The 14,873-nt window shown below is 40.2% G+C and overlaps 1 protein-coding gene across 2 annotated transcripts in view; it reads right to left on the bottom strand.

Annotated features, from left to right (window-relative positions):
• Positions 1 to 13,401, bottom strand: part of chrna2.L (cholinergic receptor, nicotinic alpha 2 L homeolog) — a 32,149-nt gene extending 18,748 nt beyond the window's left edge. The window contains exons 1-2 of one of the 2 annotated variants that reach the window (XM_041563619.1): positions 13,254 to 13,401; positions 7,664 to 8,072 (exon numbers count right to left, since the gene is read on the bottom strand). In XM_041563619.1, coding sequence (XP_041419553.1) covers positions 7,664 to 7,733 — 70 coding nt within the window. In that variant the 5' untranslated portion in view covers positions 7,734 to 8,072; positions 13,254 to 13,401. Of the gene's footprint in view, positions 1 to 7,663; positions 8,073 to 12,722; positions 13,112 to 13,253 lie in introns of those variants that run through there. The other variant, XM_018264125.2, reaches the window with a different exon arrangement.
• Between the last annotated feature and the right edge of the window lie 1,472 nt (positions 13,402 to 14,873).

A 14,873-nucleotide genomic window follows, 5' to 3' on the forward strand; every position in this document is an offset into this window, starting at 1 on the left:
GCGACTGCGCCAGGGCCCGCACCTAGGGTTGCCACTTTTTCTGGAAAAAAATACCGGCCTTGATATATAATTATCTTTTTTCCCTATTAATAACATTGGGATCAACCATAATTTCTACCGGCCAGTTAAATACAGGGCAGGTGGCAACCCTACCCGCACCCCCTTGGGGCCTGCCCGCAGTTTGTACGCGAGCGAATTCAACGCGAAAATTGCTTTTGAAGGGGAGTGGGGGTCAGCTGCACGGCCTGCACTCGGGCCCGCAGGTGTAGTTACGGTACTGACAGAAAAGCAATGTTCTGGGCACACATTAAGCTATACTTTCATACTGGGAGGACATGTGTGTACTGTGCTCTGTGGAAGCGTGTTTCTCCTAGACCTTTGTGGGTCTGGGAGGAGGGTTAGTGTTCTAGGCAAGACCCCTGTCCCTTCCCTTATCAAGTTTTTCTTTTATTTCTATTTTTGACTGTTTTTGAATATTTTACCTCCCCTCAAAGCAATGAGGAAGAAGGGTGCAAAGGCCCTTGGGCGGCAACAAATCCGGCTGGTTTACGGAAGGTGGGCTGCTGAAGCTAGAATGGCAGTACCTACCGATCGGGCCAAGAAAGTGACAAAAGGAAAGTTTGCCAAATACCAGCATTCTAAAAGGGATTCCTCTGGAGTTGAGATGGAGAGCAGTAGCCGTGCGGGAGTTGAGATCGAATCTGGAGTAGGAGTTGAGGTGCTGCAGTGGAGAGACCGGATCTGGTGGTGCTTGAGGCTCATTCAGCGATTGCTTAGAAAGTAAAGTGAGATTTCTGAGCGGTGCCCAGGATGGAAGAAGAGACTGGTAATGTCATGCAGAGAGTAGCCGAATATGTACTGGAGGATTCTATGGCGTTGAACAAGGCGATTATGTCAGGGGCTGAGAAGGTGGTGGGTGCCAATATGGCAGTGACTGGGGGAGAAAACTGTGTTTTGTTGGAAGTTCAGACAAGAAAGGTCTGGGGGAGCCCTGTGATTGTTGCTCCAAATGAGGAGAAAGGTCCTGTGGCTGGACTCTGTGCAAGTAAGACTGGTCTGCTAAATGCAGTGGAAAATACGGTGGTAGAATATGATAAGATTATAAGTGCCCTGAACAAGCTGAAATGTATGGAGACTGAACAGGCTGCACTTACTACAGGTATAGACTTACTTATTAAGGACCTTAAACTGCTCAAAGGCCAGAAAGCTATTCAGGAACTGACATATTTAGGGCAGGACTCCACGGATAATTCCATCGAATGCGAAGGAAATTAGGTAAATTATGCTATTGTGGGATCGTGTCGCAACGTTGATGTAACGCAACAAGACTGTTGGATGCAGACACTGCACGCTGCGTCTACATCCGACAGTTGTGTCGCGTCGCATGAACAATGCGACATGATCCGACAATAGCATAATTTACCTAATTTCCGTTGCATCCGACGTAATGTCTGCGTTTTTGCGCAGCGCAATCGTCTGTGGAGTCCGGCCCTTCGACCAGGACTTGGAGGAGGTAGATGTGGAAATTGGGGCTATCCTGGATTTTATTGAGCCCTGGAAAGAACTTTATCATAACAAAAAAAAGGTTAGATGAAAATAAAAGAGGGGAGGGGTGTGGCTGCATAAAGACTTGCTAAAATTTCAAATTTACTAAAAGAATGATTCCTGATTGTGCTCCTTCTGTTGATGTTATTATACAATCTGCTAATGTTGAACAGGCTGCTAATGATTTGTCTCCCAACCAAGGGGATGTTTCTAATTCTAAACAGACTGACAATGTGTTTTGCTAAACGAGTTGCTAATGATCTATCAGCTAATCAGGCCAGAGATGATCCTCCTTCTGAGCAGGATGGTAAAGTTTCTTTCTCTGCTCAGACTGACGTTAAATTGTCAGTTAAACAGGCTTGTAAAAAAGAGCTGGGAATGATTATCCTACTGATCAGGCAGGTGGTAAATTTCTTTCTAATCATGTTTTCAATTTATTTCCTTCTGGGACGGTGAGCAAATTCCTCTCTGGTAAAGTTTCTTCTGCTTAGGCCGGCAATGTTCTTCCAAACAGGCTGATAATGTCTTTTTCTAAGGTTGCAGATCATCAGGATTTATTTATATAGTGTCGACAATTTTGCTTTGCCTTCGTTTATAATAAATGGGGAACAAATGGTAAATAACAAACAAGAGTTTGTACAATAGAATAGCATTAGAGGGTCCTTTTCGCAAGAGTTTACAAACTACAGGTTAGGGTACAATTGAGACATTAGGATTTTAGAAACAATTTTGTGATTTATGATACAGCAATGATTGATTAAATAACGTACATTGAATAAGCTTCTGTAAACAGGTGGGGTTTTAAGCTTTTGAAAGTTTGGAAAGAAAGAGAAAGCTGAGAGAGTTCCGGAGAAAAGCAGAGAGAAGTCTTGTAGATGAGAATGGGCAGAAGTGATGAGAGGAGAAGAGAGGGGAAGATCAGAAGCAGAGCGAAGGTTGTGTAAAGGAGAGTATTTGGAGATCAGAGATGAAATATAGGGAGGGGTATAATTGTTAAGGGTCTTGAATGTCAATATGAGTAGTTTGAATTTGATTCTAGAAGAGATTGGGAGCCAGTGAAGGGACATACTTATGGGAGCAGCTGATGTTGAGCGGCGAGATACATGAATGAGTCTAGCGGCCGCGTTTAGATCAGTTTTGTAAAGTGTGTCTTTAAAATGAGCTGGTAATGTTTCTCTTTCCAGTCAGGCTGGTACTGACCCTTCTTCTAAAAAACACTGATAATTTGAACCAGGATTCCTCTCTTAAAAGGTTTAGTGGTGGTTTTTCCTCAAAACAGGATGGAAATTTACCTTTCTCTGAAAGAAATTCTGTTTCTGTTGATACTCTGTCTAACACTTCACTCCCTTCTAAAAATGTTGTTGTTCCCTCAGTGAATACAACGGAGGGAGGTTGTTCAGATTGTGGGAAAGATAAGGTTGGCAGCAGTATATGGAGGATAAAGACATTGTTTAATGATTCACAGGTTGAGGGACCGGGGGAGGAGGAATGTGGGAAAAATGAAATGGATCTGTGAAAGGGAAGACTTCCCTGGTAGAAGATTTGTGGCAAGGAATCTGGTGAAGTTGTGGCTTTTATAGCTGCTGATGTTTTTGCAATGTTAAGCATTACTGATATTGAATTTGACCTACGTTTTACGTTATCTCAGGGATTAAAAGAATTCTGGAGGCGTTATAACTTGACACAAAATATCAAGGAATGACAAAACGTTAAGGTTATACCATTGTCTGAGTTAAAGAATGTTACTATTATAATGAAAAATAAAATGGTACACCCGGAAGACATTCTGATATGGTTAAAGAGGCAGGACACAGTGATATCTCCCATTATAAAGATTTTTGATGAGGAGGATCTCTGGGTAAGGGGTTAAAAGGTTTAGGTCAAACTAAGTGCAGAAGGGTATTTACAAAATCATTTGTCCACTTCTTTCTCTATTGGGAAAGACAGAGGAGTGTGTTACTATGTCGGCCAGCCCAGGTTGTGCTTTAAATGTGGGGAAAGAACATATTTATCTGGGAAGTGTAGTGTCAAAGAGTGCCCTTTCTGTGGAGAGATTAGTCATATTGGGACAAACAAATTAAGTTTAACCACTGCTCAAAAACAGGTCATGCATAAAGGAATGGTCCAGAGGCCTGGAGAAATATTTAGAAAACCTGCCCCAACATTAGGGAGAGTAGATGTGCAAACCCAGGTAGATACACGGGTGGATAGTAATGGTGTGGCCCACAGCGAGACTAAGTCTTAAGAGAAAAATTATGGGGTGAGATGGTGGAAGAGTGAGAAGAATTAGAGAGAATGGAGGAAGAGGAGGAAAGAGAGAAAATAAAAAATCAGGTACAAGATACTAGTCAGAAAAAAATCAAAAAAGACCTGGTGGAAATATCCCTAGATCTAGAATAGGAATCCTTAAGTGAGGAAGAAATGGGGTAAATCCATACCCAACAATAGAAGATGAGAGAGTGGGGGATGAAAGTAGAGTCTCTGTTTTTAAAGCTACAAACATTTATGGTCAAAAAATCAACTGACAGATCCATTTTTGACAGAGACAAGGTTTTCATCCCTGAGAGACATTAAGGAGGCAAAAAGGGAATGGAGAGATTGTCTATCCTTCTGGTCAGTAGCTACAGAGCCAGCAGGAGGGATTGGAATCTGGTTTAAGGGGGACAAACATGTCATTATAAAAAAGGTTGTGGATGTTTTAGTAGGAAGATGTCTAATATTGAATATTGAGGTGGAAAAGAAATGAATGAGACTCATTAATATTTATGGACCCCATACCATCTCAGAAAGGAGATATTTATTGTCTGATATAAAACCTTTTCATTTCATGTCAATGCCTATTATATTTGTGGAAGAATTTAATCAGGTGTTGTGAGAAAAAGACAGGACAGGGAAAATGAACAAGTATGAAAGTTTACTTATCAAAAAATGGATTGAGGATGCTGATTTAGTGGACCTACAGTAGCAACCTGTGATGGGAGATCTAGCCGACATATGTACAGATATTGTCCAAGAAGTAGCCGGATTGATTTAATTTTTGTTAGAAATGGAGATATCTGATCTAATTTCAGAGAGTTTGTAGTGGAATTTTCTGATCACATAGGAGTATCTTTCCATTATGGTCGTGTAGGTGGCACAGGGGTTGCCAAGGTTCTTTGGAGATTGGAGAAAGGGTTATTGGAAGAGGTCAAAGTGGCTTTTAAGGATTTTCTTGAATTGCAGGTTTCAAAAATATAATTTTTTTTTAGATTCTGTTGCAGAATGGTGGGATTCAGCTAAGGATTCTTTCCGACTTTTTTCGCTTCTGCCTCTTTCAAAAAAGGGAGGGCAAAGTAAAACGAGAGCTGGTTCTTGAGAAGGAAACTTGAGATCTGTGTTTGGAAGGGGAGGAGGGTGAAAAAGTTAACTGGCTTAAGTACTTGTTAAGGCAGTGTCAGTACAACCAGCTTAGGTCCCTAGTTCTGGAGAGGGACTATGGAACCTCTTGTTCCCTGGACCCCTGCCAGAACTGTAGTAGTAGTTGTTTAGGGAGGGAATCCTGGATGTTTTGAGATCCTACTACGCTGATCTTTTCAAAGAAAAGGCTTTGGATAGGGGAAAGAATCAAGCTTTTCTAAAGGTGACTCCTATCTCAGACACTGTTAATTTTGACAGTTCCCCATTGCAATAAAAGAGGATGAAGTGAGACAGGCAATAGATAAACAACAGAAAAAGAAGTTTCCTGGACCAGATGGGTTAACAGCATTCGAAGCACATTGAGCATTGGAGGGCGATGGCTCTTCTCAATTGTGATAGGAAGATTCTGACTAGGATTCCTGCATAGTGGTTGGGTGCCGTGGTGGGTTCTCTTCTCTCAGTTCTGTTTGGTTGAAGGTAGCAACATTTTTGGTGCGGTTCTTTCTCTAAGGGAGGCTCTGGAAGGGTGTAAGGTTTTAAAGTTGGAAAAATATTTTCCATCAGGAAGGGAAATCTAGAAAAGGTTAATTGGGGATGCCGGTCAAGCAAAGGTTCAGTGTTGGAAATCATGGAAGCTGACCTATAGAGGGTTAATGTTATCAAGACTTTTTTGGTTTCACTTCTAAAAGGAAGGGTTGGAAGTTTGTAAGAGGCCATGTAGTATGGATATAATATAAACAGTTAGATAATAAGCCCTGTAATGTGTGTACAATAATCATATGGGTATTTAAGGGATATGAGCTGTAATAGCCACACCTCCTCTGATAAAGCGCCCAATAGCGCGAAACACGTCAGAAGGGAGTGGCTGACGAGGTATTCAGACAGGGGGGGGAATGATTTTGTGTGACTTTTTCAATGATTTAAGGTCATACTACATTGTATTGGCGATCTTGCACGATCTTTTATGTTAAGCAGCGGCACTAACGTAAAATTCAAACGTAATCGGCACGGGACATTTTAATTGCGCATACATCAACACGCACCGACGCATTGTGAACTTTATTAACACAAGTTATCAAATAAACAACCTCCACGGATGAATTTTTAGCAAATATAGAATGAGTTGAAGTTGAAGGTGTATGAATTGCGCCAAATTAAATTAATTACAGCTAATTATTTATTGGAGCCGTGCACAAGTGCTCCCTGGTAGATTTCATATACCCGAATGGTTAATGGGTTTCATTATCCCCAGAGACTGACCCTAAAGAGCATGAGAGCAGCTCTAATCTCTACTCACTGCCTGACAGATATACAGACACCAACTAACCCCAGAGGTCAGGAAGCTAATGAATAGCGAGGCAGTAACAGGCACATCTATAATGCAGCGGGCGCTCGGTCAGACACACACTTCATTTACGGGTTCTTTTCCCTACTTGACTCTTCGACGTCTGCACGTTTTCTGTGCTTTCCCTTTCCAGATGCAGCAGCAGAAAATCAATGGGTTATTAAACCAACGTAGCCAATCAGAAGCCAATATACTATATTTTGAGTGCAGCTATATATATATATATATATATATATATATATATATATATATATATATATATATATATATATATATGAACTCTTTATAGCACCTAAAGGTGTCCTGCACCCACCGAAGGCCCCAGTGCAACCACACTGTCTGCACATACTGTATCCCTGGACTTGACAACCAAAACTTTATTTTGTAGAAAGAATCCCACCCTAGATACGATGTGTTAGAGACCTATAGCAGAGTATAATGTTTGGTATAGGTCTAGTAACCCATAGCAACCAATCAGCAGCAACATTAAGTTGGCCTGAAACCATCCAATTGGTTGCTGAGAGCTATTAGACTTGCAGAAAACAATGAACAATTTTAGCACAGAGCACCGGAGAGGACCATGGTGGGCAACATCATGGGAAATATACTTTATAGTTATATTGTGCTATATATATATATATATATATATATATATATATATATATATATATATATATATATATATATATATATATATATATAAATAAATATAGATAGCTTTTACTGAACTGCAACTCCCACAAACGGATTTTAGTAGGTTAACAACTTGAAGGACAAGGGGGCAGATTTATTAAGGGTCGAAACTGAAAATATAAATTTGAATTTTCAGGGGGTTTTTTTATGGTCAAACCTGTCAAATTCAACTAGGGAACTATCAGAATTTTTAAAAAGAAGTCGAAATTTAACTTTCAAGATATATCATACTCTGGCCCTTTAAGGATTCAAATTCGACTATTCGCCACCTAAAACCTGCCGAATTACTGTTTAAGTCAATGGGAGGAGTCCAGGGATGAATTTGGAGATCTTTGTATCCTTCCTGACATTCTAGTTTTTTTCCGGAGAAAAATCTCAATTCGAGTTTGATCGAATTTGAATCGAATTCAAGTTTTCGTGTCATTAATAGTTTTAATAATTTGATTTCATTAATGCATTTGGTCAGGTCGAATTTCGAATTCATTCTAATTTAAGGGAGTGAAAAATAAAAACATGAATTCGGCCCTTGATAAACGTGCCTCCAAATGTTGGGCATCCTTTATTTAAGATCATAACGGTCACCTTCAATAAGGCTTTAGTGCATGTCCCTATTTTGTATCATATCACACAATGCCGTATTTACTGTGTCTCCCATAGGGAACACATGAAGCTGCAGACACTTACCTGCGGTGCATGCGACGATCCAGCACAGAACATGCCTGACTGACAGCGTTCCTCCCACGCAATTCTTCATGCTGCGCCCAGATGCAGCACGATTATTCCAAAGTACTTTGTTTAAAGTTTCGTTGGCAAAAATCAAGCGAGCTCTCGAGGGACGCTAACCTGAGGAAGAATGCAGAAGCCAAGCAGAGTGCATTATATTTTTATAAAGGTGCTGGGAGGAACGGCTGCCGGCCCCTTAAGTGCTGCTCTCGGGGTCCTGCTGTCCATTAGGCTGAGCGGAGCTCTCTCCGTGGTGCTGAAGCTGCTATAGATGGGCGATTGTGCCTGTCCGTGGTGCTGAAGCCTTCAACGTTCCTCAGGGAACCCGAATAGATCTTTTATTATTCTCTATTTTTTCTTGGAAGAATGCCTGCGAGGAAGAAAGAATAGAGTTCGTATATAAATAGGTGCCTCGGAGATTAACTCTTTTAAGTCAGCCTTGCTCTAAGCCAAGTCTCTCTCATCCATAGTGAGAACCGAACATACTACAGTGTGACGCTTTACCACCATTCCATTGGTTGATATTCAACTGCTGCTGAGCATGAACTTGTAACAATAGTTTATATGCGGTGTATATAGTACAATGGGGACCTTAAAGCCTTAAAAGGGATTGTTCACCCATTAGTATGATATAGAGAGTGAGATTCTGAGACAATTTGTTTTCATTTTTTATTATTTGTGGTTTTTGAGTTATTCAGCTTTTTATTCAGCAGCTCTCCAGTTTGCCTTTTCAGCCATCTGGTTGCATCTGGTTTGTTTTTAGATGGGGTCACTGACCCCCATTTGAAAACTGGAAATAGTCAGAAGAAAAAAAATATAAAAAAAAAGAAAAATTAAGGCCAATTGAAAAGTTGTTTAGAATTAGCCTAAACACAATGAATTTTAATTTAAAGGTGAACCACCCTTTAAAATTAATTCCATGAATACAACATTTTTTTGTGGCCCACACAGGAAGTATTCTGTGAATTTCAGCCATCTGGTTGTCAGGGTCCAGATTCCCCTAGCAACCATGCATTGCTTTAAAGAAGAGACTGGAATATGAATAGGAGAGGCCTGAATAGAAAGAGGAGCAATAAAAGGTAGCAATAGCTATAAATGTGTAGCCTTATAGAGCAATTATTTTTAGATGGGGTCAATGACCCCCATTTGAAAGCTGGAAAGCGTCAGAAGAAGAAGGCAAATGCTTTAGAAAAAAAAATGAAGACCAATTGAACAGCTGCTTAGAATTGGCCATTCTATAGCACAATGCCAACTGCATTTTCACCCCTAAGAGTGGTTCTTTTCTGGAAGGATTCCAGCTCCCACTATTTGGTGGATTAAGTAACAGTTCTTGCTCAGTACAACTACTGGGTCTGCGTAGTACACACTCCCTACATATAATATGACCGACCAATAAATTGCAGTGACCTTATATTGTCTCTCCAGCCTTTACTTGAAACTATCTAATGTATCTGCCAGTACAAATAAGGGATCCGTTATCCAGAAACCCATTATCCTTAAGGCTCCAAATTACCTAAGGCAGTCTCCCATAGACTCCATTTTATTTAAATAATCCAACTTTTTTTAAAAATGATTTCCTTTTTCTCTGTAATAATAAAACAGTAGCTTGTACTTGATCCCAACTAAGATATAATTAATCCTTATTGGAGGCAAAAACAGCCTATTGGGTTTAATGTTTATATGATTTTCTAGTACATGTATGGGATCTGATATCCAGAAACCCATTATCCAGAAAGCTCCGAATTATGGAAAGGCTGTCTCCCATAGACTCCATTTTATCAAAATTTTAAAAAATGATTCCCTTTTTCTGTGTAATAATAAAACAGTCGCTTGTACTTGATCCAAACTAAGATATAATTAATCCTTATTGGAGGCAACACCAGCCTATTGGGTTTATTTAATGTTTATATGCTTTTTACTTAAGGTATGAAGATTCAACTTACAGAAAGATCTGTTATCCAGAAAGTTCTGAATTACAGAAAGGTTATCTCCTATAGACTCCATTTTATCCAAATAATACAAATGATTTCCTTTTTCTGTGTAATAATAAAACAATAACTTGTACTTGATCCCAACTAAGATATAATTAATCCTTATTGGAAGCAAAACCAGCCTATTGGCTTTATTTAATGTTTATATGATTTTCTAGTAGACTTAAGGTATTAAGAACTAAAGTAAGGAAAGATCCCTTATCTGGAAAACCCCAGGTCACAAGCATGCTGGATAACAGGTCCTATTGCGCAACTACACCTCTTTTTATGTTCTTCTCTAATATCAAGGGATGTTCTTTTCTGCATTAATTAATCTAAGGTTTGGCAGTGAGGGTGGTCCGACTACAACTCCCAGTAACCCCACCCAAGAGACAGAGGCTTCTGCATGAAAGACTTCATTTTTCAAGCTTTGATGTGTCATATGAATCCAAGCGCAAAACCGCACAGCGAGGAACTCGCACAACACAAAGGTGTGAAACGTGCGAGCGATTACACCAACAGGCCTCCAGTAAATGAAAAAAAAAAAGCTTTTATGTTCCCAGAATGCCAAAGAATGCAATGATCAGACATCAAATCAACTTCATCATCAGCTCAGAATGATTTGTAATGAAAAGAATATAATATTTCATCCTGACAAAACACACACATTCTGAATCACTCGTTGCGCAATAAATGCCCTTCGGAGAGGTAAAAAGCAACTCCTAGAAAGTCTATTAAATTAACTCATTCACCGACATCCAAAAGGTGCAACAGCAAAATTTGACTCTGTGCTGCGCTGAAGGAACCCTATAAACTGTTATTAGACCTGAGCAATGAATCTACAGTATGTGCAGCAGAAAGGGTTAAAGAATGAGCAGCAGCCGGAGTTATCCGAGTGATTTCAGAGAATTCCCAATAGTTATATCTGCAGCCATTTAAGTTGCATCCTTGGGGTTAATTACAGAGGGAGGGTCAAGAGAATCCACATTCTTATTTGGGGTACCTGAGGCTGCTCTCTGACACTTTAATAAATATCCCTTTGATTGAAATATGGGGGTCCACATCATAGCCAAAGCTATATAAAGATTATCTCAGAAATAAACCCCATTTGTCCACCCGCAGTCCTCACTGAGATGCCTAAAGAAACCCCAGATTGCTGCAGGGATAGATGTGGCCCCCTTGATGGGGTGAGTAATGCAGCCACGCAGCACTGAAGCAGTTAAAGCTACAAGAGCAGTCACATAGATTGTGAGCCCTGCAGCCATGTGCCCATTCATATGTGTAATAAGAGTGATGATATGGCTCAGCAGATCTTTTAATACAACAGCGGCTGCATCTGTATCTGTGATACCTGAGATGAGCGAGAAGATAACCGAATCCAATGTGTCGGCATCTCACCCCCCCCCCCAATCCTTCATTTATACCATAGGAATCACATCTGCCATTAACCCCTCCATAGTTCTAATGCTCACTGAGGGTTTATTTCAACTAGGTCTTCATGTATAGTGATAGATAGATAGATAGATAGAGAGAGAGAGAGAGAGGGATAAATGGATGGATGGATGGATAGATAGTTGATAGATAAATGATAGAGGGATAGACAGATGATAGATAGATGATAGATAAAGATATATATATATATATATATATATATATATATATATATATATATATATATGATAGATAAATAGATAGATGATAGATAGATAGACAGACAGATAGATATATGATAGTTGGATAGATGCTAGATAGAGGGATAGATAATAGATAAATAGATGATAGTTAAAGAGAAATATAGATAGATGATAGATAGACAGACAGAGACACATAGAGAGATAGATAGATGCTAGATAGAGGGATAGATAATAGATACATGGATAGATAGACAGACAGACAGACAGATAGAGGGATAGATAGAGAGATGGATGATAGATTATAGATAAAGGGATAGATAATAAATAAATAGATGATCGATAAAGAGATATATAGATGATGATAGATAAATAGAGGGATAAATAAATAGATAGATAATTAATAAATAAAGGGATAGATAGGTGCTGTGTTTACTGAGAGTGGAGGGTTGGCAGGTAGGTAGTGCTGGGAGAATTCAATAGGAGGAACAATTGTGCCATTGGCTCAGGTAACATTTATCACAAGTCGTCCCAAACCAGTACCATTGCCAATAATTTATATATATACCTCCTTAATAATTCAAGCTGTTCATTACTGAACCTATTTAATTCTTAAAGTCATAAAAGCATATACTATTTATATACAAGTTAGGGTATGTGATAATGCATGTGCCGAATCCCACATTTATTTTGACTGCACATTCCGCGACCTCTTCAGTAAATACGGAAACCTCCCATACACTGGACGTTTAATATCACAATGACTTGATTGTCACTTCCACATCAGCAGGAAGATTGTGTCCCACTGCCAACGAAACTCTGGACTTGAGTGAAATCCTTATGACTTTCCTCCTAAAACTACGAGTATCGAGTTCCTTTCCTCTCAGACACCAACACCCGAATAAACTAAATGTCCCGATGTTCTTACCCACCCGGGGGTTAATAGGGTTCCTATCTGTATCAATGAAGGCAGGCTATACATGTGCTGAAAGGGTTAAACATATCAAACAGGCAGTGTGTGTGTGTATAATGTGTGTGTAATATGTGTGTGTATTATTAATACAATTAGGATATGCAGAATCCCAGATGCACCTGTAGTTACAGGGATACATTACTATTAAAGACTCAGCAGTGATACATTGTATTATTATTATTATTATTGTATTATGTATTATGTATTTTAGAGCACCAACATATTGCACAGCGCTGTAAAATGAATGCGCTTATACAAATAAATCAAAAGAATCACATACATATAACATACATAACAACCAGTACAAAAGGTGAGAAGGCCCTGTGCACAAGAGCTTACAATCTAAAAGCGTAGGACATATACAGGACACACTTTGGTACTTTGAATCTGAATCCTCCTGAGTTCCGGAACCTATTCAATATTTGCAGTTTATTAGAAGCACTTACCTGTTTCATATGGAAATCATGGGACTCCCATTGTGCGTGTTCATTCTATGACGGAGGGGTCAGACAGAAATACATTAGTATCCCGTGGGTGCTAAATAAGCTGGGCTCCTGATTAAAGTCTTGGGAGAATACAGCACCCCAGGGTCCGTAACAGTTGGCTCCACCACAAATTCTTGGCTCCAGAGATTTTAAGCCCAAACTTTGGGGCTGTGTTGGTTGTGGGTATTCCCGCTCCATGCAGGGTTTGTATCCAGAATAAAAGCAGGAGGGAATGGGAGCAGCTTGATGCACATGGAAGGGGCTCCGACTGTGAGATGCTCTGCTCTGTCCATAGATTGAATGAGAGGAGGAGCAAACTGGTCCAACCTGCTCCAGTTTCAACTAAAGGTGGGGGAGAAAGAAGAGACCCCCCAGCACTTCTGGCTCATAACTGTACTTTTCATATGTTGTATCTGCACAATCCCAGCCTTGGCTTCACAAAGCCCTCATTATGGTATCTGGATTATTATAATCAGTAAATATTATACTTACAATTATAAGAGCTCATCTTCTACAGGAGACACTCCGCTTCCGCCACTCATTGGAGGAAATGCACAATATACCTTGAGTAACCTGCCAGTCCTGCTTTTAAAACAAACGCAGGTCCCAGAGATCTTAAGTGCTAGCTCTTCTGCCAGGGATAGAGAAAGGCAGATACAGTACAAGAGGCAGTGCCCAGTCCTGCGGCTGCAGCTTATAACTCCTGTACAGATGTGATTATGCCCGGGGGCACTAGGGGGCGCCAGTGGAACACTCAGCTGCTGCGTTTCGCTTGATGCTTTCTGGCTAAACTAATATTGGAAATTGTGAAATACAACTCAGTGGTTAATAAACTATTGATTTCACTTTATTGACAAGCATGGCTTAATACATGGCGACGTATAAAACATAATAAATCAGTTGGGGAAAGATTTATTAAAACAATTCCTTTCTGCAATGGACATGTAACTCTTTGTGTTCTGGACACTGTTTCCTATGAAATCCCAGGAGACTGACCCACGGCTCCGTAACTCATTCTGTGCCGCAGCTTCTCCCCCATCCAGTCATGTGCCCCCAGCTGAGATTTACATAAGGTTAAAGGCATAATCTGGGGTCAGACAGGTGCAGTGTATTGTGTTTGTCAGCAAAACAAATGTATTCAGTCAACCTGACTCATTTATCTGCTTTCGGGAAGGGGCTGCAGCAGTGTATAATGTGTATAGTAAGGCTCAGTGGGCAAATTTGCACCTGGGCAGTAACCCATAGCAACCAAAGATCTTTTTTCCCATCCAGCTGCAGTTGAAGAGTGAAAGCAATCATCTGCATGGTTGCCATGGGTTACTGCCCAGGTGCAAATTGGTCCTGTCTTTATAAATGACGTCCAATGTGTGTATAGTAAGGCAAAAAGGTATCAGGGAAAAGTAAAGCGAATGAATGACAACATGCAGAGTAAGCTGAGAGGGTGGTGGTGCCATTATTTATGCCTCCCTATACAGAGCTGCAGCTGTGCTGCCATAGTGCAAATGCTCCCCTATCTAATGGGACCTATACATCTACATAGAGACAAAGCCCCTCGGAGCTCTCAGATGTGGATCACACCACGAGCTTTTAGCATTTCTATCCGCTAGTTTCCCCAGACGAGACGCACTGAACAGGCAGGAACGTATGAAACAAAGGCTGCAGTTTGATCAGATCTGACACCCATAAGATCTGACTGATGTACTCGCTTGAGTAATCCCAGCCCTGTTCAGTATGGACACAGGATCTTCCAGCTGGAGCCACGAACGAGGAATTATACGAGATTGTGTCATTTTAGCTGTCATGTGCCTGTTACAATACAAATGGTTGTAAATAAAGGTACAGGGGTGCTGCCCCCTTAATTTTCCTTAATATTTTTGTAATGGAGACAGGGGCATAATTATGTATGTCGTCCTTTGTTTTCAGTACCTTCTACTAATCACATTTCAGCAGGAACAGCCCCATAAATTTGTTCATAGTCTGTAAAGAGAGATCCCATAAAACTATGGCAGCATAGGTATTCCCTGTACTAAGCACAATTCAGCAGGAACAGACCCTAAGTTTGCTCATAGTCTGTAAAGAGAGATCCCATAAAACTATGGCAGCATAGGTATT

This window comes from Xenopus laevis, chromosome 5L (assembly GCF_017654675.1).
Source record: "Xenopus laevis strain J_2021 chromosome 5L, Xenopus_laevis_v10.1, whole genome shotgun sequence".
Lineage (NCBI taxonomy): Eukaryota > Metazoa > Chordata > Amphibia > Anura > Pipidae > Xenopus > Xenopus laevis.